Source organism: Coloeus monedula, assembly GCF_965178545.1.
Source record: "Coloeus monedula genome assembly, chromosome: 4".
Taxonomy (NCBI): Eukaryota; Metazoa; Chordata; class Aves; order Passeriformes; family Corvidae; genus Coloeus; species Coloeus monedula.
The window spans coordinates 24,265,658-24,289,087 of NC_138784.1; the positions used below are offsets into that span (position 1 = coordinate 24,265,658).

Here is a 23,430-nt window from a genome sequence, read left to right on the forward strand (position 1 = left end):
GTATGACTTGAATTTACCCACACTTACTTCAAAAAAGAGCTGTGGCAAAGTCCTCTCCTCTTGCCTCGTCTGTTCCTGTATCTCAAAGACTATCATGAAGCAAGACCGTCCTCTGAATTTACAATGAGGACAAAATTGTCCACAGCAGTAGATTCTCTTGCTGGATTTTGAGGTACTCTTCTGGCACCACTAATGCCCCCAATAAAGCCACATAAACGAGGACCAAGTTATAAAAAAAAAATCTTTATTTCATGTACCAGGATTTTTTTTTTTTTGTCATTTTCTCTTTTTAAAATTTTTTTCTTTTTAACAGTCTGAAAAAAACCACGAAATAAAGAAAATGGAGGTTGGTTTCTTGTACTGGTTTGAGCTGGACATGAGCAACACCCTGGGGAAGAAGCTTCCCCGCCAGCCCTTGCCTCCTGCACACGCTCTCCCGGCGCCCTCCCGCGCTCTCCCCTTCCCGCCCGGCCCCGGGGCGCGCTCAGCCCTGTGAATGCTCCCCAGCTCCGAGCAGGCTTGGGCGGGCATGGAAACCCCAACGCCACCTTCCCTCTACGCTGGGATCTGGGGAACTGGCTTTAACTTTTTCCTCGGGGGCCACTGGAGGGGGTGGATGTCCCCTGTGAATCTTTCATAAGGGGCTGGGGGGCCACCGGCGGGGATGTCAGCAGTGGGGTGGGGTCTGAACACCCAGCCAAGGCGCTCGCATCCGCCTCTTGCTCTGTGATGCCGTTTTTGGGGGTTGACCCCGTCCCTCTGCTGCCCCCCGCCCTACCCCAGAGCGGGGAGGTGGGGGTGAAGTAGCAGTGGGTCGGGGGGAGCGGGGACGATCGGGCTGCTTTAAAGCAGAAACCCCGCTGGGACCTGGAGCGGGGACTGCGCAGCTCCTAAAACTGGAGCAGCAGGAATGGGGACGGAAAAAAAGTCGAAAAGTGGGTCTGAGCTGCCGAAGGGCTCAGCGGCCCCATCCTGCAACCCTCGGCTTTGTGCCTGCCGCGGGCGCTGCTGCTTTCGGGGGGCAGCCCCAAAGGGGTCCTGTCCTCGCCCCGGGCTGGCCGGTGTCTCGTGGGTGTCACAGAGATCCCCCATCACCTCTGCTGCCACCTCCCTTTCTGCCTCCATCGGCAGCGGCTCCTGCGGAGGGAGCTGCATTAAAAGCTGGCATCCCGGTGTCCCGTTCCCGGCGTGGCGGGGAGGGAGGGGGCGGCAGCCAGGCCGGGGGCCCGGGGCGGGATGGGGGGGACCCAGCTTGCCTTGCCTTGCTGCTGTGGAGGAGACCACGGCAGTCGGGGACCCCCAGCAGAGCGGTGGGGAGGAGGAAAAACCCAGCGGCCATGGGGACACCCAAGGGCACCTCTCCCCGGCACGGCTGCTGGGGCTTGGGGGCTCGGGGGGCTCTCTGGGATGGGGGCTGGCAGGCTGCACGTACCAAGGCCAGGCAGCCTTCGGCAGGTTTTGGGTCAGGGTGTGCTGTCTGTGCCCAGGCGAGGACAGGAGCGATTTCAGGGGGCGGCTGGGTGGCCTCACCGTGCCCCCACATGGCTGCAGCCCCACTGATGTGACCCAAGGGGGATCTGGGCAGATTTGAGGGGTGCACGGCCACCCTGCGGAGCCTCTGGAGCATTCACAGGCGAGCATGCGCACACCAGGGCACGAGTGTGTGAGCGTGGGCACGTGTGTGCGAGTGCTGTCCCCCCCGCAGCATCCCGTGTGTGTCCCCCCACAGCATCCTCATCCTGAAGGGATGGGAGCCCCAGCTGCCCTCTACCAGCCCCCCCCCCGCCCCGTCCTCTACCTGTGCCTCCCACACAGCTCCCCACTGTCTCTTTTCCCTTTTTTTTCACAGTTTAAAGCTGAAGAAAACAAAAATTAAAAGAAAAAAAATACTATCTGTTCTTCTTGCAAGTAAATCCACTTATTATATTTACATTTATTTATAGCTGTTGTTTTATTAAAAAAATTGCCACTTTTTTTTTTTTTAAGAAACCTCTTTTGTCCTTTTTTTTTTTTTTTGTCTCTTCATGTGTGTCTTTATTTACTGTGTCTGTTTGTTTTTTGCACTGTCACCGTTAACCCCAGGGTCCCCAGGGCCGGGGAAGTGGGGACCCCCCTGGGGACCCTGTGGAGGCGTGACTCAGCATCAGCTCCTGCACTCCCTAGGGTCACTCTAAACCCGTACGGACCTGTGGGGGGACGAGCGGATCCCCACGGATCCCAGGGGAATGGAGTGGATCCCCATGGGTCTCGGGGGAACAGAGTGGGTCATGGCTAACTCCGGCACCCAGGATCCTCCATAACGGGCCCAAGGACACCAAAGTCACTGGCAGCCGAACCCCCATCCCCTGTTCCCCAAGAAGCCTGTGCTGGGTTAAAGGTAAGTGGGAAACAAACCATAAAATTAAAGAATAAAACCTCCCAAAATTAAAAAAGCTGCCTCCTCCTCCTCTTCCTCCCACTTGATTTATTGTCATTTGTTATTTCTTGGTTCCCTTTTATTTTTTTTAATCTGTTTTTATTAAATGTTAAAATAATGGTACATGGGAAATCATGCATTTTCTTTTAAATTTATTTCTATTTTTTAAATCTTTCTCTCAGTTTTTAAGTTTTTCTTTTTTTTCTTTTTTCTTTTGCTTTTTTTATTTTAAGAATTTTTTTCACTGTTGTCTCTTTCCTCATGTTTCCTTTGAGTTTGTTTGGTTTTTTTTGTTCACTCACTTGTTTGTCTGCTTATCTGCTTGTTCCTTCGTTGGTTTTTTTTTTTTTGTCAGTTTTTTGTTTGCTTTTGTTGTTTTTGTGGTTTTTTTGTGGATTTTTTTTTTTTTTTTTGCATTGGGAAGGTCCCCACTCCACCAAGGGGCACTTCCACCTCCTCCTTCCCCACCCCCCTGCTGCCCCCTGCCCCCTTCCACCCTCCCCACCCTGCAGCCCACCCCTGTCTCCTCCTGCCCGTTCCTGCCCCATTTTCAGCTCCTGGCGACGGCTTCATACCGGGGTGGTCCGGCGGTTGGCTGTGTTGGTGTGGATAGAGTCCTTGTTCTCTTTCTGGATACAGTTGTGAACCTGGAGGAAACTGTTATCCCTGTCGGAGTTGTAGGTGGCGGTGGGGGTGGTGGTTGCCTTCAGCGGGTCCCTGGTCAGGGTGTACATCGAGATCTCTGTTGATGGGAGGGTGTTGAACCCTTTGATCCCGACGGGAGAGGCATCCCTGGAGTGTGAAGGCTCGGTGGAGCGGGAGCTGGAGCGACTGCGTCTCTGATAGCGGTACCGGTAGCTGGGGATGCGGGTAATGGCGGAGGACTGGAGGTAGTCCGTGGCACGAGCATTGGCGCGCAGCTGTTTGTGCCGGTCTATGAACATGTGGACAGCCAGCACTCCCACCATCTCGGCTATAATGAAGGACAGGGCCCCGAAATAGAAGGACCAGCCGTAGGAGTAGCTGTTCTTCTTGGAGTCACTCTTGGAGGGGTCTCCAGCGTTGGCTGATATGTATACGATGATGCCAATTATATTACTCAGACCTGCAAGCCGTCCGGCGGGGGAGAGAGAAGGATATGTCAGCAAGGTCACACATAGCAGTGGTGGGGGCTGTGGGGTTGAATCCCTGCCCATCCCCTCCTGGTGGGCAGTTTTGCTTGGGAAACTCGGGCAAAACCCTCCTCATGTGCCTGCTGCTTCCGTGGACTGCACTCCTGGCTGGTCCCTGAGAGATGTCAGATGTTAGGGAAACACTCTCCCTCCATCAGCTCCCAAGGAGGGCAGTAGGAAAGCCCCTGCCTGCCTGCCTCTGCTGGGCGAGCAGGCAGGATGGAGAGGCATCCTTGTGACACTGCCTTCACCCCAAATAAAGCTTGTCAGGGCTGGGAAATACACACACTCCTGCCTAGGCAACTGCGCCCCTGCAGACGTCCTGGCTGGGCAGCCCCCCAACGCCTGGAGCCCATCCCTGGGGCATCAGGCCCTGTGCATCCCTTTACCTGCAGACACGAAGAAGATGCCGGCACTAAGGATGATGTTGTGTCGGGTTTTGTAGAACTCGCTGGCTGCAATGCAGAGTCCACCCATGAAAAGCAGAATCACACTCAGGATCGGGAAAATACTAGAGGCTCTAACAGCCCCTGCAGAGGAGAGAGGGAGGGCGGGGCAGAAAGAACAACAGAGGTGTGAGAGAGAGGAAACAGGGGCGTGGAAGTGGCACCGGAGTGAGGGGAGGGGGGCACGCAAGCACGTTTTGTGGGTGTGGGTGAAGGGGAGAGACAGAGGGCAACGTGCCATAGGGGAGTAATTTAAGGAGAGAATAAAGGCATTGGGGAATGGAGGGAGGGAGGGAGAGAGAAACAAAGTGTGTCAGAAAAAGAGAGTGGTCCAAAGCAACTCTCCCATGCCCTGGCCACTGCTGCTGCCAAGAAGCTGGTGGTTCGGCACGGGGAGGCAGAGAGGGCTGTGGGGCTGGTGGCTGAGCTGGGAGCCTGCCTGTGTTGTCTGTTCCCCCTCACGCTGTCTTTTCCTCTGTTTTTGTGGGGACTGTGGGCTGGAGGGGGAGCCCAGGCATCATTCAGCTTCTTCTGCAGGGCTCTGCCGCTTGAGCCTGCACTTCAAAGAACAGCAACCCAAATGCTTCCTGCAGAGCTGCTCAATCTCAAATCCTCCCGAAAGGGCATGAGCATCTCAAGGAGATTTTTTTTTTTTAGGGCTGAGAAGGAGCTCCTGGTGCCATGCACTGCTCTGCAGCTGCAGTGAGGATCGAGAAGCAAATGTCCCAGCCCTGTGTGCTGAAATGCGGGGCTTATCCTAGTGATTAAATGACTGGGCTCCTTCCAGAGGGCAGTGATGGGTTTGGATGTGCCAGTTCCCACACGCACACTCTCCATCGGTCGATATGGGAAGACCTCAGCCAGCAGAGGGCAATGGCATAGATGCACAGATGCACGTATATGCTCATATGTGCATGCAAAACATACCCCAAAGCTTCTGGGGGGCCTGACTCGTGCTCACACAGCGAAAGGCCAAGCCTGTGTGTACGCACACCCACGCACACAGGCACGCACGCACACTTCGCTTGTGGGCGGCTCGGTGGGAGCCACCGCTCTGCCTGAGTCTGCGTTGAGAATATTCATTATTTTTTTTTAACTAGGAAGGCCTTCTCTCCTCCCTTCACAAGAGAAAATAAGCTGTTAAAGTGTGAAATGAAGCCTTGCTTGATAAAGAAAGGTATCAGACGGGCTGGTGCAATTCTGCTTGTGGAGCAAAGATCTGGAAGGGGGATGAAAGCTAATCCTTCCTTGCCTGCGAGAATGAACCTACATGAAGCAAATGCAGGACTTCTTCCTAAGTGAGCAGAGACCGCGCTTCAAAGACCCCGTTGGCCTCTGGATCCTGCCAGGCACAAGCAACCAGCTCTTTGAGGGGGGCCTAGCCCACTGCTTGTGCATGGGGAATGCAGAAGGCAGGGAGAAACCTCTCTTGCTTGCTTTCCAGCTCTGCCTGGCTGTGTTTCAGGGAACAGGATAGCAGTAATAACCATCTTAATAGCTTCTGGAAAGCAAGATGGGATTTGACGATGAGAAGCTTAAATGGCAGGAAGCAAACATCAAGTAGACACCCACTATTGAGAGGGTTTCTAGGGGGATGCTTGGTCAGTCCTGCAATCTGGTTCTGATGCATCAGTTTTATCTGTGTCTTAATTCTGAAATTCACGTCTGTTGGGAGAACACAAAGTTGCTGACTGACATGGGGAGCTGCAGGTGTCATAGGATGGAGAAGGACAGCAGCCTTCCTCAGCCTCTCAGGAGGACCATGCCACCAAGAGAGGGGCAGAATATCATCCAGTCTTCCTGGCTCCAGAGCCTGTGGCCTGAAGAGAAGTGGCTGGTGTTTGTATGCTCCCTCGAATCCTCTGTGTCTGCTAGCAAAGAAACACAGGGATGTTTCTGCTTCCCCTCTGATAACAGGCATTTGATTTCAAAAAGCCTAAGACACCTAATGTGGATGGCTGGCAGAAATAATGTCTAAGCCCTTCTAGCCAGGCCACGGACACTACCCCATCACTGTCCTGCTTCCCTGGGGCATGAGGGAATTGCCCAGTCTGATACTAATAAGCAACTTCCTAGCTGTTCCTGATGGTACCGCCAGGCATTGCCCATGCAGAGCACCCAGGGACTCCAGTTTGGCAGAAGTTCTGGGGAGAAGCTCTTCAGTGGGGTCCCTCTCCAGGCAGGTCAAAGCCAGCAGAAATCCCACTTCCCTCAGGAATGACCCAAGTAGTTCTTTATTGACTTGCCAAATCTCTCTTTGAACCTGGTTCTTTCTTAAAAAGGGCTCTACCCTGGGGACAGTGTCAGGTCCTGACACTGGGCCAATTTTTGTCTTCAGATCTTGTTCCCTCTGAGGGAACAAACCCATCCTTCTTAAGATGTTTGGCCCCTTCCCCCAGCTCTTTTTTCTGAAGTGCAATTGATGCTGCAAGCAGCTTCCTTGCTCCCAAGCAACTCTGCAAGGGCTGGTTTGCCCTCGGAGGCAGCCTGCAAACCTTTGGCATCCCTGTGCCAAACCAGATCAAACCCCTGTCTTCAGCTCTGCTGTCCAGGGGCCATGCAGCAATTAACAGACCGGTACTGCAGAAAGGCAGCTGAAAGAAGCAATCTCCCTCAGTTATTTACAATTTACAGTGGATGAAGGACTGTTTGAGAAACCAAGAGGAAGCAGCATAAGATCTGCCTCTTTTCACATACAAATGAGCCTCACAGATCCTAAATTATCTCTCTCATCCCTGCCGCAGGGCTGGGTCTCCACATCTGGCTTGGAGCACACCCGGCTGACAAGGAGCTATTCTGAAAGACTCCCGGTCTTTGGAAGCCTCTGATGATTAACCTTGGAAGGTCAAAAGCACTTATCTCAGATTTCTGTCGGGAGAAGATCTCATGATGTCAAAAGACGTTGGGCTTGTGGAGGGAGGGCAGGACAGTGAGGTGGGGACCTAAAAGGAGGAGTGTTCCCTGTTCAGCTGTGCTAAAGGAAGAGTAAGCTCCTGCCTCTGGGGTGGGTGGAAATGCTGGCTGGGGAGGGCAGCCGGGCAGGGCAACGCACGATGCGGATCTGTCCTGCTGGCCAGGATGCTGCTGTGCAAAGCAGTCTGACCTTCACCCACACACCTGAGGCTGGGCTTGGAGCTCAGGCTAGGCTTCCTTACAGACATGCCTTGTACCTAGGGTTCAGCACCTCTTCTAGGGGCTCCGGGTGAGCACCAGGTCTTTCCTTCAAAGGTCTCTGGCTGTCCTTATTCCCGCTTCCTGCTCCCATCACTAAAATCACTAAAACCAGCAAAGATCAGATCTGTAGCCTCTGTAGGGAAGTGGTGTTTGGGGAAAGGTGAAGACAGCAATAAGAGCTCCTCAGACAAAATCCAGCTAATTTCTTAAGTCTGGTGCCACTGGAGTGTCAGATATGGAAATATAAATGTCTCACGCATGGACACGCACACACACACTGCCCCAGCTAGCCCAGTCTGACCTAATGCCCAATCAGCTGCTTTTCAATGGATTTGAATTGAGACTCTGATTTTATATTGCAATTAATTGCTGCTAATAAAAAAAATGCCATTGGTTTTTACTGTGAGTTCGAATTTGCACTGTCTCATGGGCAGGGTCCCAAGGAGGTGAGAGTGGAGCCAGTTTTACGGGGTCACAAGGCTCTGGGGTCTCCACTGAGCCTCACAGGTCCCAGTGTCTCCACCACCCTGTGTTCAGAAAACAAAAGGCGCCCGACGCTAGCACCTACGAGCCATTGCAAAAAGAGCCTGTGGACTTACGGAGGAAATATTCTGCTGTATCGGCTTCATAATCTGCATCCTCAGGGAAGTGATCGATTTGCTTACACAGACCTTTAAAATTCCCTAGGGAACAAGAGGAAAAAAGAACAAATGAGAACACCAAAACCTGCCTTGCAGGAACAGCTGCCCTCTGCGTCACCTTTTGTGCCCGCCTGCCTTCCTCCCAGGCAGCGCGCCCACTTGTGTGTTCATGCCCGGGGAAATGCCCGGGGCCTCTCCTTGCACACTCGCACAGGTATCTCCCTCTTATTTGCACAGGAATGTGGGCTTTGCTGTCAGGATCCAGCCTGACGCCCACCTAGCCCAGCACGCCTCGCTCAGCAGAGGAGAGCACCAGAAGCTCCGTGACTCCTGCCGCAGACGGGCGGGAGAGCTCTGCCCGCCTCTGAGGGAGGCGGGATGGGAACAGGTGCCAGAGACTGGGCCATCCTGCAAAGTACAGGTGTCAGGGTCCCCTCCCTCAGCATCGACAGGCGTAACTGTGGGTTACATCAGCAGAGCTCAGTGTTTCCCCTGGCGTGGCCTGGTGGATCCCAGCAGTGAGGGGATCGTGGCAGGATGATTGGGTGTGGGTTGCGAGAGTATTTGTTTCTCTCAGCTGTGAATTTGCTGCCCTCTCATTCCATGGGCAGGATACATCCCTTTGTTCTGGTTTGGTGTGAGAACAAAAGCTCTTAATCTACTTTCTCCATATGACTGCTTGTTTTTGCATACCTTTGTCAGGCCCCTCTTGTGTCCTCTCACAGACTGAGGCTACAAGAAGCTTGGTGCAAGTGCGTGTATGCAGCTCAGCAGCAAAACGCCCTTGTGCTGGGGGGGCAAAATCTTCCACCGTGAGTGAGGGAAGCTGGGCTGGACACAGTCCATCAGGCTGGTGTACACACAGGGCCTTCTGCTAGTTTTACTCATGGGGCTCCCTTTTTCACACACTCCATGGCCAACAAGGCCATCCCAGCAGGAGGCCAGTGACGTCTTCCAAGTCTTTTGTTAGCTGAGATGTCTACCAGACTCTTATTTTCGTCATTCATGTCTCAACATCAGGAATACCACTCCAGAGAGGTACTCCTCAAGCCACATCATAATTTTCACCATGACCACTGGTTAATTAGCATCTCAAACGATCAGGTTGTCCATTCTTGTACAGGGGTCACCACATGAAAGACAATTTCATTCTATCTCCTGGGGTTCCCATAATTTTTTTCTCCTACCCTCCATTCCATTTCCCTGTGGACACTTGCACTGACTGGCCATCAACACAGAACTGATGGACATAATCTGTCCAGAAAGGAGAAATGCATTGTCTGCATGAGGTATGTGGGGAGGCATTGTGATCCCATGGGCCTCCTCGCCAGAGGTCAACCAACAAAGTGGCTCAGGCTCATTGATCCCTCAGCAGACGCATTTGGAGCCTGAGTCTGGAGAGTGACAAATGCTGTGGCAACCTGGGTGAGCCTCCTGCCACCCTGACCCTGAACCCAGCTTCTGGACCAGCTGGGTGTGCAGGGCAAGGAGAAAATGAAGCCACCACACTTGAGGTTGTTGCCTCTGGGAACAACAGAGCTCTTCCAGACCAACCCTACCCAGGCTGAGACCTGCAGGCACCATGTCAGGTCCCCAAGTCATGTCTTGGGAGGTCTATTCCTGACGAATTTGAATGATCTTTCAGTTATTTGTGAATAGATGGAAGAGGAACCAAGCTCAAAGGGTTCTCCCTGAGTTTCTTGTTGAGAAATTCTTGATGGATTGTTTGGGATGCTTTGGGAGGCAGTCCTGAGTAAATAGCTGAGTAAATGGAAGGCAGGTATGTGGGTTCCTTTAGGTCAGCCCCCAAATTTGACTTCTGCATCCATCTGGCTTGTGTCTGATGCCTCTAAGGTACCTATCACATTTAGCTATTCATTCAAAGAGCTTGCATAAAGAGACTAGAGACAGCAGAGAGGAGTGTGTGTGTGTGCATTAAGAGGTAAGTAATAGGAGAAGAGAGTAGGAACAAAGCCTCTCTGTGTAGCTCTGACATACTATTCCCACACTGAAACTGTGGGTTATGAAAGAAGGTTATTAATCACCCATCCCCAATCCAGTTAACCTCGTTCAAAAAGTGTCTGCTTCTCAGCCATGGCTCTTCTGGAAGGCAAGCTTCATAGCCAAGCAAATTGCCTTGGCACACTTCCATCCTGCTAGTTGCCCACTAAAATCCCTATGAGGCAGGCAGATACAGCAGGAAGTGGGTCCTTTCCCTTGCTTGCCCCGACTGCCTGGGGCCATCTGCCTGTGACAGATGAGCAGCCCATCATCCTGGTCCTTTGGCTGAGGTCACTGCTGTACAGTGCACATGAACACTGGCACTCTCCGGGGCACTGGGGAGGTCTCCAGCTTCAGATTTCAGTTCCTTGCCCAGCAGGTCCTGAACACCGAGTTCCTCCTGCCCATACGTGCTGGGAGAGCAGGCAGAACCTGCATGCACCTCCCAGGTGATGTTCCTGGCACGCAGCCAGAGCCTCCCAGTTGGAATCAGCCGGGGAGGGAAGACGCAGTGCATCTGGAAACCCCCTCACTGTGTGACATCCTTTCCCTGCTTCCTTTTTTCTCCCTCTCCCCCGCTCTGCTTCTTGCTGAATTTGAGGCTGATTAATTCCTATGTAAAGAATTGAGCTGCTTGGGGAAGATGCTGCATCTGGTGCAGGCTGTCTTTTATATGGACTTGCGTGGGATATCTGGGTAGAGGTTCAGCCACCTAGGCAGGCTGAGGGCATATGCAGGCTTTTTGAAAACCTGCTCCTGTTGCTGAGCATCCCAAAGGCTTTACTGACCTGGCTCAGCAGGGTACTTGGCCGTTGGAGTGCCCAGCCTAGGCTTCCTTAAAATGCTGTGGCACTGTGGAGCTGCCCTTCTCCACAGGCTGATATGCTGTGCCAGGTTGATTCCCCTCCCTGGATCAACCCTGCCGGGGTTCCCAAAGGCAGCGTTGGTCCCACTTTAGCCCCTTCATTGTCTGTGCTCAGCACAGAGTGCTGTGGATCTGGATGCTGACTGTTTGCCTGTGCTACCACACCCTCTCCTCCAATGCCTCCTGGCTCCTCTGGGCGATGGATGGGGAAAGGATGCAGAATTTAGGTCATTAATGCGCTAACTGGGAATATAAGAGAACAAGATTCAGTTTTTGCTGTGCCACAGGCGTGCTGTTAAAACCACTTTTCTCTGCCTCAGAATCCTACCCTGTAAAATGGGGGTGACAGCACTCCTCTGCCTGGTGCCGTACGGGGATGTGTTAAACAGGGCATGCTGTGGGTGTGCTGGTGCCAGCGGCTCCGAAAGCGCACAGAGTAGGTGAGTGATGGATGGCAGAGGTTCAGAAACCTGCTTGGTGTGGGGAAGGCCTTGATGTCACTTCTTGTGCCAAGGTCACTCGGCAATTCTCTGACGGACATCTGTGGCCTGCTGAGATGGTACAGCAGCTTCCCTGGCACCTGTGCTGGTGGAAGCACAGAGGGGGGATGGAGCAGCTCAGCAGTGCTGCTGAGGTCTGACACAACAGCCTTTTCTTGTGCTGCATGTGTGGTTTGCAGAGCCAGGGATGGTGAGAGCCATGTGTCACCCTATAGTTAATACTCCTGAATGCCTGAGCAAGATCAAATCGTTATGTGGGAGAGCATGTAGGGCTCTGAGAACCCCCCAAGAAAGTAAGAGCAACAGCTCCTCTCTACTTGAGTCCCCTTGTCCTTCCCATTCTTCCCAGCTCAAGGTATTTCATGCTTGAAACAAGGCATGTGTCTCTGTCTTCGCCCATACGCCTCTCTGAGAAACCTAAGGCACGTGCTTCCACCTCCTCCCTGTAGCTCTCCTGGTGCAGTTTGGGCTCTCCCCTCATCCTTGCTCATGCTCACCCATCAGATCTTCCTCCTTTTTCTCAGCCCCTCTCATTCATGGCGGCCACCTCCCTCTCTCAGGCATATCAGTGTGGGCATCCTCTGAACAGCCTGCTTTGGGGTGCGCAGGCTGCAAAGGAGGAGGAAATGAGCATCAGCCTGTTTCAAAACAGGAAGGCTGGGGATGCCCAGGTCCGTGGAAAAGCAGAGAGCAGTCCCCACATCCCCTGTGTGTTACTGGGAGTCATTAGTCACCACTGTTTGCTTGTTGCCTGCCCAAACTTTGGAAAATGCAGTCCCGAAGAGCCAGGACTGGTGCAACAGGCGCCCCTCCAGTGCCTGGCTGAGGACTGAAGTTGCCCAGGTGCATCATTAAGAGCAGAGACAATCTCTCATACTGCCAAGAGGGACTAAATATCTAAGATGCATGAAATTCAACATCATCTGTGTGTTCATCTCTTAGAGAGACCTCCTCCAGTGTGGCAGGATCATTGTTTGGGTATAAGCTGTCTATCCAGGACAGCTGGCAGCCGCCAGCCCTGCTGCAGCAAGACAGACTGAGTTACCCCTGATGAGAACCTGGCTCGGTATTGTTGGTGATACAGTTTATTTTTGTGCCGCTTTGTGCAGCCCTGTCTCTTTCAGAAGTCTTGCTTGCCTGCAGAGTGCAATCCATTGCAAAATAGTAAGTTCCAAAGAATGAAAAGCTACTCCCTTCCTGAGAGGTAGGAACACTTTTAAATGGTCAGGACCATACATCTGAAAACTGCGAGCCAGAGGCAAAGACATCCAAAAGGAGAGAAGCAGACAAAGAGGGACGAGAACAGAAAGACCTCTTTTCCCAGAATGATTTGTGATATTTCCATTTATGGAGAAAAGCAATCCACTGAAAGCTTTTCTTCAGTCTCACTCTCTAATTTAGCAGAGGTTTTGGCATGATGGCTTCTAGAGAAATAAATAAAGGGGGCTGGATATAGCTCTTGTCTCTAAAAGGTGAGAAAGATGGCTTGGTGTTGGCCAAGGATTCAGTATCACTTTCCGTCACGCACTCCCTGTAGCATTTTAGGCAAGCCACTTACTCCCCCTCTTCTTTCACTCCAAATGGGAATAATGGTATTTCCCAGGAGAGTAGGCTGAGGATATTTATATTAAAAATATGAAAGTGATCAGACACTGGATCATTTGGGCCAGATAATTCTTCCCACCATCTAGTTCAAATGTAACATGCTCACTTTTGATGTGACCTTCTCCTTACATGAAGACTGTGCAGACATGACAGTTCTCAGAAGCTCCCATTTGTGCTGCCTGCCCTAGGAGTAAACTTTGGTGCAGATTAAACTGTTTTTGCTATCTGCACATGAAAGAGATACGAGAAATGGCACACAAAGGGCAGGTAGTCAAACACAAATGTTTCTGCTCCAGGATTCTGCTTCTGAGCAGAGTCCCTTTGGTACCAGGTGGTGAAGTGGGGCTCAGAGCCAGCCTCTGGGCTATGAAGACAAATTCCACAGCTACAGGGCAAACTGCTGGCATGCCTTTCTTACACACAAAAGGCTTCCAAACCAGGAGAGGAGGTCTGCCGTCCCTGTCAAAAATTGACACTGGTGACACTGAGTTGTTAATGCCCAACCTGACATGACTGCAAGACGAAGGAGTGAGGTTTCATGAAGTGACAAAGAGCACAGGAAAAGCCTTTTGAAGGCATTTTGATTGCCCTCCTCCCTTCCAAGAATGAAGCACTTGAGAGCACACATAATTTTGGGGGATTTGGAGCTGATGAAAAGGCAGTGGCAGGGAGCACAGACAGTGCTTGTGGGCATCTGCGTTTACCCACCTGTGCTGACATGCCCAAAAGAAAGACTGGCCCTTCAAAAGGGCTCATTGTCCCTCTCTGGGAATCTCTCCATAGATAGCACCTTACAAAAATTAGGCCATCTTTTCACCTGCCTCAGTACGCAGGTTACAGGTGTAGGGTTAAACCAGCAAATGTAGCACAAGGTATGAGTGTTCTGGGGCTTGAGCATGTACTGCTCTTGCAGCTCTGACCCTGCGCAGTGGCAGGGGATGCTGCACCAGGGCAATACCTTTTAACCCAGCTGAGTAATTTTAAGACTGAAGAGTGCTCGGAGGTCCTTAGGGACAAAGGGACTTTCTACTACAAGGTGAAGATCAGTGGGGCGGTAAATATGGTCTGCAGAGCTGAGCCTGGGACAGTAGTGGAGATCCCATGGGAACTACAGGCCATCAAAAATCTTGCCTCCTTCCTGTCCAAATGCAATGCACCTACTTTGACGTGGTCTTCTTCAATGCAAACATGCAGCAGCGCATGTGTTAAAAACCCCAAACAAAACCCTAGCAACATAACCAGTATGTTGCATACATAATTCTCTCCCTAGGGAGAGGATAAAAGAACAAACCACATGTGACTGATATCAAGCCCCATCACTTAATGTGCCACTGGAAATCATTCAGATATTGTGCTGAAGAAGTCTGTAAAAGAACTGGTGCAAAATAGAAATTGATCTTATAGTTATGAAAGAATATCTACCCTGCCTACGAGGTAGAACCATTATACCAGCTCTCCTCACCTTATTATTAATAATCATGTTTATTACAGCTGTTGCCAAGGATCAGATGATAAAGGGAATTGCAGTAAAAATGTTACAAACACTGTCTTACAGACCATTGCTGCCTTGATGAGCATCGAGGAAGAGGTGTATCACAGCACATTAGCAATGACCAAAGCTACAGCAGTAAAATGGCCTGAACACACAGGTTCTGGGGAGATTAATTTATTCAGGAGATGGCGGATAAATAGGAAAAGAAATGCAGACCTAGATGGGAAAAATAAGTGGGAGAAGCCAGTATGGGGCAGCACTGAGGAGGAGACGATGAGGTGGAAGGAAGAGGGTATAGAGAGCCGCCAGTGAGCACCAGGGAGATTAGTCCCATCCAAACCAATACCAGGCTCCTGTTCCACATTTTTCAGCTCTTCTCCTCACTTACTCCCAGCAGCCAACCTTGACAATCACCTGGCAAATGAGAGGGGGCTAATGACAGAAGGCTCATAGAATCATTTACGTTGGAAAAGACCTCCAACATAATTGAGTCCAACCTTTGACTGATCACCATCATGCCAACTTAAACAAGGCACTGAGTGATGAGCCATGTCCTGTTGTTTCTTGAACTCTTCCAGGGATGGTGACTCCACCACTTCCCTGGGCAGCCCTTTCCAACGCTTAACCACCCTTCCAGTGTGATGACCACACACATGATGCTGGAGGTGACTTAGGTCCCTCCTGTAGAGCCTCAGCGGTGTGGGAGTGCAGGAGAGCCCATGCCACCCTGGTGCTGCCCGCATGGTGCCTTGCAGAGCTCTGCTGCAGCAGCCAAGGGGGCCCACGCTGTGCTAGGGCTGGACTCTGCACTGCTGTCAGCCTGGAACCGCTTTGCATTTTTCCTTGGAGGCGGCAGCCTCCCCTCTTTCCCACCCTGCTCGCTGCTGCTGCTGCTGCTGCTGCTGCTGCTGCTGCTTAAGTAGCCCATAGGCTCTGCCTCAGAGCTGGCTATAGCTATTCCATGTACGTGGGTGGAGATGCAGTGGTAGCAAAACCTATTATTAAGATTATATGAAGATTTCCATTTATAAACACCCTCTTTTTACAGGGTTGTAACTTTCAAAAATATCCTCGCTGTGGCTTGAAATTTCCCGTGCTTTGTCACAGGCAGAGAAGTGAGATTGGTTGGGAAAATTGGGCAAAGGCTCTTGAATGCTTTTTGGTGCAAACGCAAATCCAGCATGTTTGAGCTTTACAAACTGAAACATTGCGGATGGCTGGATTTCAGGGACTGCTAGACATCTGTCCAAGTCACAAATGCAGAACCTCAACACAGCAATAATAAAAATCATTCAAAAATTCTTTTTTGCAGATACCCAGTGCAAGCGTCTTCCACAGTAAACAAATGCCTCTGTTTTCTAGATTTGCCAGAATCAAACCTGGACTGAATTTCTTCTGAAAATAGTACTTAACACAAAAATGTATTAGGCTCATCTAGATCGTTGAAAGCTGTGGGTAACTGTGCTCCTCCTAATGTTCTATTTTTTAAATTTGCCTTCTGGCATTACAAATAGTTTTATATATACATATGTAACAAATGTGTGATTTCATTTATATGTCAATGAAATAATTTGGGGTTTATAATGATATTTTCCTGTGTGATTCAGTGAATGAGTAAAGCATGAACAATATCTCTTGGTTCCTCAGCAGAGAGATCAGAAACAATTTCTACTGTTGTTACAGTTACTAGTGTCACTCTAGGAAGGAAAAGTGTATGAACTTTCTGGTTTACAAGCCCTATATCAGTACTCAAGGTATACTAGCTGAGTTAGTAAAAGTCCTGCCTTTGCCTTGCTAAAAAAGAGAACTGGATTTTAAATGAGCTGGGAACCAGAAGTAGAATTGAGAAAAGGGCTTGTAAGGAGTTGTGCTTAGATGTGGTAGCATGATGTTGGGTTTCAAATTCCAAGAGCACAACTTAAGTGCTGGACCTGCTGTGGTGGAGGATGGAGAAATAAAGGGAGAAGTTGATCAGGACATGGAGAAAAGTGCAAGCAAAACAGAAAGGGCAAGTGAAAGAAATCAAGAAATTACAGATTAAAAAAAAAAATCAATCAATTTGTAGCAAAACCATTTATATGTGTGTATGTGTAACGAGTCAAATGTGACACTACAACTGTGAGCCGAGTGACAGGAAGGGTGATGCAATTATCTGCAGTGAGAGAGAAGTGATGTGCTTAAGGTGTGGGAGGAGAGGATGCTCCGTAGCTACCACAGGCAATCCCAAACCACAGCTGCACAGCCAGATGTCAGAGGAAGGGAGACACTCATGTAAGCCTGGATGGAAAGGGGTGAATGGGATGGAGGAAGTATTTAAGAGCTGTTGCTTCTGTTTTCTTTTTTTTTTTCCTTTTCCCTATCATGGCAACAATATTGTAACTAGGACAGTTTTTGCATATAGGGTTACAACATCAAACTCTCAGAAATGAGAGCGTGTAAACAACATCCTAGCTGGATGAGGCCATAAGGACTGAACCATCTCGAATTTGGACTCAAAGACCCAGAGTTCAAATGGGTTAATCTTTCCCCAGAAGTACAAAGAGGAAAACCACGGGCTACAAAATTTGTGATTAGTTCATCCTATCAGGTTGCATTTTTCTGCTCAGATGTAACTGTGTTGCTGATCTATGAGTGTGCATCAGAGGACAGAGCCAGGCTCACCTTGTACAGTAGGTCATGTTTTGGATCAGTGGTGAGACTGTAACTCTAGTGGTCACTGGAGTTAACTGTGCACAGACGTGGATTTAACAGGCAAGAAAAGAGGGCAAACCAGCCCTCCTTACATGGTGAAAAGTGCCGTGCACAGCCTGGGGCAAGCCATAAGCTGTGCATGCCTTGGTACAGGTATGAGCTCAGCCCCTAACTCAGCAGGAATCAGGGCTTGGCTATTCCCAAACTCCAAATCTTGAATCTTGCAATTGCAGTGCTGTGTTCACAAGGCTTTTTGAATGCAATTTCCTTAGTCATTTTTAAATTATGAAGGAGGAGAAAAGGCACTTCAAATCTTTCATCTCCAACTCCACATTGGATTTGTCTCTGACATATCCAGCTGGATCTATGGGGAGACGCTGTCCTCAGTTAAACTGGTGTAAATCTAGTGTGACTCTGACTGCTCCTTCAGCAGTTAGGGCCACAACCAAGAGAGGAATTAGGCTTGCAGCTGTTAATTAGCTTATGAAGTATGTGGTGTGCTTTAGGGTCCTTCAGGATGCAAAGCGCTATATAGAAATTATTATTAGTTATTAATAACAAAAATACCCAAGAACCCCAGGGAAATAATCCAAAGAATGGAACAAGTCAATGACAGAGGCAGCATTCAATCCATCCTCCCTCTTCTGCGCCACTTAAGCTCTCCTCCCCCTTCCCCTCCGAGACTCAGACACATGGAGGAAGGGAGAGCCCACCATCACACGTGTTTAGCAATTTGGCAGTCTCAGCAAGTCTCCTGTGTTCTCCCACACAACATCATCAGCCTGCAGTAGGAATTGTGAAATCAGTAGCAGAATTGACACCCAGCAATAGAAATTTTGGGGAATAACAGTGTGTGGGAATTCCTCAGCTTGCCTCTCAGGGAAAATTGCAACCCTGCCCAGTGGTCTTCAGGGCTTTTTATTTCACTAGCCTCCCTTCCTCTGGGAAAACGACTGAGAAGCACTGCTTGCTTTCTTTAAAGATCTCTAGATGAGAACTGGGGGTCCATTTGCTGATGCCTGAGTTGGGGTGAGTGGCTCCACTGGAAATTCACAACCTGTTCTGGCCATTCCAGCCCAGGAGATGAGTGTGAAGTCTATTTTAGGTGAGGAAATAGAACAAGGGAAGGGCTGGACTTTCTCTAGTACTTTTTTACCCCAGGGAACCCAAAGCCCTTCATGCAACACTGACCGAGGTCCCCCAGCGCGGTGGCTCTGCAGATGAGCGTGGCAGCCATTACGCGCTCACTGAGCTCACACACACTTGCCCTTGGAGAGTGGAGGCAGCATTGCCCAGGCAGGGAATATTGGTTGTCCCTTAGTCTGCGCAGGAAGTGCACTGGGATTTTTGCTGTGCCTTCAGGCAGCCCACCAGAGATGGCCAGGAGGGAACTGGGCATAGGATTTCCTTGGCAGGAAGCCCTGCTGACTGCAGCGCTTCAGGTTGAGCTGCAACGTGCAGGGCCATGCACTCACGGAGCTTTTCTGCCCTGTGTCCTTTATGCCCTGGAATGCACCACCTACAAATTAGAAAATGAAAGCCCCGAGGAAGAGGTCAGGACTTTCCCATTTTGCAATTTCCTCTGGCAGTCACTACGTCTCACCCTGGAGCACTGGTGTTTTGGGAGAAGCCCGACCCAGAACAGATACCCCACTGTGCTCTGGGGAACACGCTGGGATGAAGGGAATGTGAGTGTGCTGAAACTCTTCAGGATGTTCACTCCTGGTGAATCCAGTCCTGACCTGGACCTCACTCACAAAACTATCCAAAACCTCCCAAATGTTCCTAAATCAATAAGGAATAAGAAACAGGAGGGAAAACAGGGCAGGAAGGGCAGAGGACTGATCTGATGTACAGTAAACTCTTTCCTACTGACAGCTGAGGAGGAAGCCACTGGTCCCTGCGAGCTATCCACTCACAGAAAGATGAGTTCCTTGACTTTGCAATGTCCCCAGGATGGGGACAGCCTCCACTGTAGTCCCTTCCCAGTGAGCCTGAATACTGAATCCAAACATGGCTTAATATTGTTTCCTGCATTTCCCAGCTATGCTAGGTTTTGGGATTTGAAGAGTTGTCTGGATTGCATGTATGCGTTCCAAAACATTTTAGGTTCATACCTCCCTGTGCTTATTTCGGTGCAATTGCTGGCAAGGCAAATACCCAGACTAACAACCCCACTGGTCTGTGAAAGTTTTAGGAAAGCATTGCCCTCCATGCTGAAAGAGCCAGGACACAGAGTTTGCTTTGTTACACACATTATGCTTATTTTTCACTTGGGTCACTGGAATTCAGAAAATGTTGGTAAACACAGCTTATATCCCACAGGGCCATGCAGGGTAGCTGTGAGTCTGATCAAATTGCCTTAGCACAGCTATGCCGAGGCTCCCAATGTCTCCAAATGAGCTACTGCTGTTCTAACTTGCTGCTTTACTCATAATCCACCTCAAACACTGGGTGTTAAAGTAGATATTGCACAGATTTGATTTTAGGTCCCTTTCTATGCAGCTGAGCAAAAAACAAATGCCAAGCCTTGCAAGTGCTGCTAGCTTTTAAAGGCTGCTCTTAGAACATTAATAATTTTATTATTGTTATTTCCTCAGGGTTGCGGGTACCCCAGTGATTTACAGGAAAACAAAGTGATTTGGCCATCTCCTGAAGCTCTTACAACAAAAGTTAGACTTAAGCACAGCACTGGGCTTATTTAACAAGCAAAGAGTGCCAGCAGGGTGTTTGGAAAAGGGAGGTTTATAGCAGCGCAGTATCATGAGACATTTACGATTGTGTGCACGTGTATATCCTGTTAGTTTATGCTGGCTTTTAAAAAGAAAACCATAGAGGGGAAAGGTGTGCTAGGTTTAGGGATGATGACTGCAAGAAAAACGAGCGGAGGTCAGTGAGGGAAGGATAATTTGGAAAGGGGAGGCTGAGGGGAAGGCTGCAAAGGAGGAGTGTGAATCTACCTGTGGCACAGCCAGGGAAGGCATACGGGGGAGCAGGTACTGCTGCTCAGTCATAATAACCCTTTTGAAGCTTGACTGCAAGTCGTGCCTGCTCCACCAATATTTTTTCATCCATTGAGCACACTAATTTATTACAGGAGAGTCTGTAGGTGTGAGCTATGTGCTAAGGGTAATCTCTGAAGCGTTTTCAGCTACTCTACACGTAACATTGCTCTTGCGTCCCAGGGAGGAGGCTATTCATAATGGAATAAAATTTACTCACAATACTAGACTGGGGAATATTATTTCTAATGTGATCTGGCCCAGTTACACTCAGTTAGAAACCTGAAAGGCCGTTTCAGGAGTTTGAATCATGTCCAAGCAGGTACCAAGCCACCTCCAGTGTCCTGGCTTGTACTACCTGGAGACACATCCTTTGGAACCTCTTACACCAAGTAGTACCTCCATACTCCCCACCTACACCACACACAGAGTAACGTAGGTCTCAGAACTGAAATTTCCCTGCTTTAAAGCCTTTAACACAAGAACTTGTCTCCTAAACACTGCCAAACCCTAAATCCCTTTCATATTTGCCCACTTTTCCTTGGAAAATATTATCAGTTCTCCACTGGAGTCACCGGTCTGAAGTACCAGCCCCTTCCTCAGTTTCTAATTTACTGCTATAGCTGCAGCAGTCTGTGAAGTAACAACAAAAGTTGTGCTTCATCTTAGATCTTAACCTCTTTCTCTTACCTTTGAACTCAGTTGCCAGACAAGAAATGTGCCAAGATCAAAGAACAGCATCATCTCAGCCTCACTGTGTGTTTGTCTCTCCACGAGTAAATCCTTTTTTTTTTTTAATCTGTGCCACAGCTACTGCTGAAAGTCTTTATTTCTTGAAGTTGGTCAGCATTTTTCAATGAAAATTTCTCAGAGGGATGCAGAGACTTTGACCTGGTCACCTGAATCCCAGGGGAATAAAGTGAATACCTGAACTATTGGCTTACTGAAAATTTCAATGTATCTAACTTATGGTTTTGGTTTAAACAAAAAAGACAGAAGAAACTATCTTTGTCCCACCCCAGTGTAATTTATAAATCCAGAGCTATGTGGGATGGGAAAGTCATTGTCCATGTTTTTCCAGCCTGGTCTCTGCATCTGCTTGACTTCATGTCAGCTACCATGCACCTTACATAGCACAGGTTTGCAGCTTCTCTTTGGGTCCTGCTGGGACAGCTGTGGCTGCTGAAGGCACAGCTGGCCAGCTGTTCCTGGGGCACCACTTGTCCACTTAACTCTACTTACAGTTGCCACACTTCAGTCTACCAGTCTGCGCCTTCGAAACTGACCTCTAAAATCCATTGTGCACCAAGGCCTCTTGACTGGCACGGCCTTGGAAGGTGCTGGCCTTGGTTTTGCCGAGCCAGCATTAGAGTCATGTCAACCTCAAACATGGAATTCATTCTGTTCAGTAGTCTATGGTCCAAACTGTCTCTCGTGGAGCCCCCTTTATTGAACGCCTAAATGAGTTTTGGCCAAGCTGGAACCAAAACCGTGCAGGTTTTCCTCTTGTTTCCTCTGTGAACTGACACAACAAATGGATTGTGCAAATGCCTCTTGAGGGCTGCCCTCCACTCATCCTGCAGGGCTCCTCTTTTCCTGGAGTGCACTTCATGGTGCGCTGCGGAGCAGAGGCGATTGATACATCAAGGAGAGAATGGAAGACTTTGCCTAACCCCGGGATCCTGTAACAACCCCAGCACTGGAGATTCCCCTGCAGGGGGTGGGAGGGGTGGGGGTGTGGAGAGAAGAGAGAACATTTCCTCACAAGCTGGAAGCCTTGTGTATAGAATACCTGTGGAGACTGGCAGGGAAAGCAAGCAAGCTGGGACTGGATGTCTTCCAAGCATCAGAGCAAAACCGAGTCTCTCAGTGGAGGATGCTAAATTTTGACAACGGGAAAGAAACAGATAGACAAGGGGTGAGTGGGAGGGGAAAGCCTTTCCCTGATAATGCTGTCTGCTTGTAGCGCTAAGCATTATTCTGTATTTCCACATGCCATCATGAATACACAGCATTTTACTAGCAGCTAAACAGGCAGAATTTTGTCCCCAGGATTTTGCAATGCAAAGACCCCAGCATGTGGGGCACTCGCAAGTGAGGACACTCAGCTCTTCAGAAGAGGCTCTCAGCAGCCATTAGGCAGCAGCTACAAGGCCTGGATCCTGCTCCTGGTGAGGTCAGTGGGAAAACAGTGGGGACAAGATTAGGCCTGAGACCTGCAGGATGGAATGAGGGAAGGAAGTGCCTGAGAAAGGTCACAGTCTGAGTTACGGCATGTTCATATCTTGTTTGCTTCTGGCTTTAGTTGGGTATCTCTGAATCATTCTTCATTCCAAAGATGTAATATAGTAAACAAAGTTAATAGTCAGAAGGGGCAAGGCTTGCCAAGGGCATAGGAGAAGTGGAAGTCATTAAGGCAGGGAGAGTAACTGCAGTAAATGAGTCCTGAGGGCAGGCACGAGGGAGGTGAATAAGGTTGTGCGGTGGAAGGAGGGGAGAGGACAGCAGGAGAGGAGGAGCACAGTCATTGCTGCAGGGCAATGGAGGGGGCTGGGAAGGGGCAGATGTGCTGAGTGAGCACCGAGTAGCATGGGAGAGGAGACAGGGAGCAAGCTCCAAGAGAGCCACGTGAGGCCCTGAAGATGAAATGAGAACTGAACTTTGATGTAGAAGGAGACTGGAAGTCAGCACAGGGATTCAAGAAGAGGGAATGACACAAGTGGAACAGCAGGTAAGGAAAAGATAATGTAGCTGCTGCATGCTGGGTGTTTTAGTGTGAGTATTAAGCCTCCCCTACAGTCCTGCTGGGCCTCTCTGGCTCTGAGAATTGAGCGGGTTTGTGCTTTCATGATCTGGACTAAATAGCTGGGTAAAACATTTTCCCTGTATTGCTTTTGCCTAATCAATCAGCCACACATCAGGAGTGTTCATTCCTAAGGGAGGCAGTGGCGGGGAAAGGGCTGTTGTGAGTAGTGGGATGGGTGCCACCACCGCAGCAGAACAGTGTCACCGTGGGACAGAGGATCTCCCAGCACAGCCCACAGGTTGTAGGGTGCAGAGCATTTCTACAGAGAGAAAAGTTGTGGGATTGCCTGCAATCTCATTACTTCCCCACAAGTTGATCAAGGGGATAATCCCAGCAGTAGAGCGTTTCCACACTCTGGGGGTTCCAAAGAAGATCAATACCACTGTCTCTGTTGTTTATTGCATCTTCCCTAGGTCATGCCTTGTCAAAGGTGTTTCCTGCAGGACAGAACTGCCAGAATAAGCAAGAAACATTCCTGTTCCTGTGGCTTCTTCTGAGGAAAGCTTCATCTCCCATCTCTGAAAACTTGAGTAGATTCTATGTATTTTTAACAGCTCATCTCTCCTTTCACTTCTGAAACATTTTTCTACATGTGAATTTCCTCTATTTTCTTACCTTC

The 23,430-nt window shown here is 49.7% G+C and overlaps 1 protein-coding gene across 1 annotated transcript in view; it reads right to left on the reverse strand.

The window, feature by feature from the left end:
- Positions 1-2,985: 2,985 nt before the first annotated feature.
- The window catches only part of CACNG2 (calcium voltage-gated channel auxiliary subunit gamma 2), a gene marked incomplete at both ends in the record, with an annotated part of 50,983 nt that continues 30,538 nt past the window's right edge, over positions 2,986-23,430 (reverse strand). Inside the window, 3 exons of the mRNA XM_082279854.1 lie at positions 2,986-3,521; positions 3,978-4,118; positions 7,808-7,891. Coding sequence (XP_082135980.1) covers positions 2,986-3,521; positions 3,978-4,118; positions 7,808-7,891 — 761 coding nt within the window. The remainder of the gene's footprint in view (positions 3,522-3,977; positions 4,119-7,807; positions 7,892-23,430) is intronic.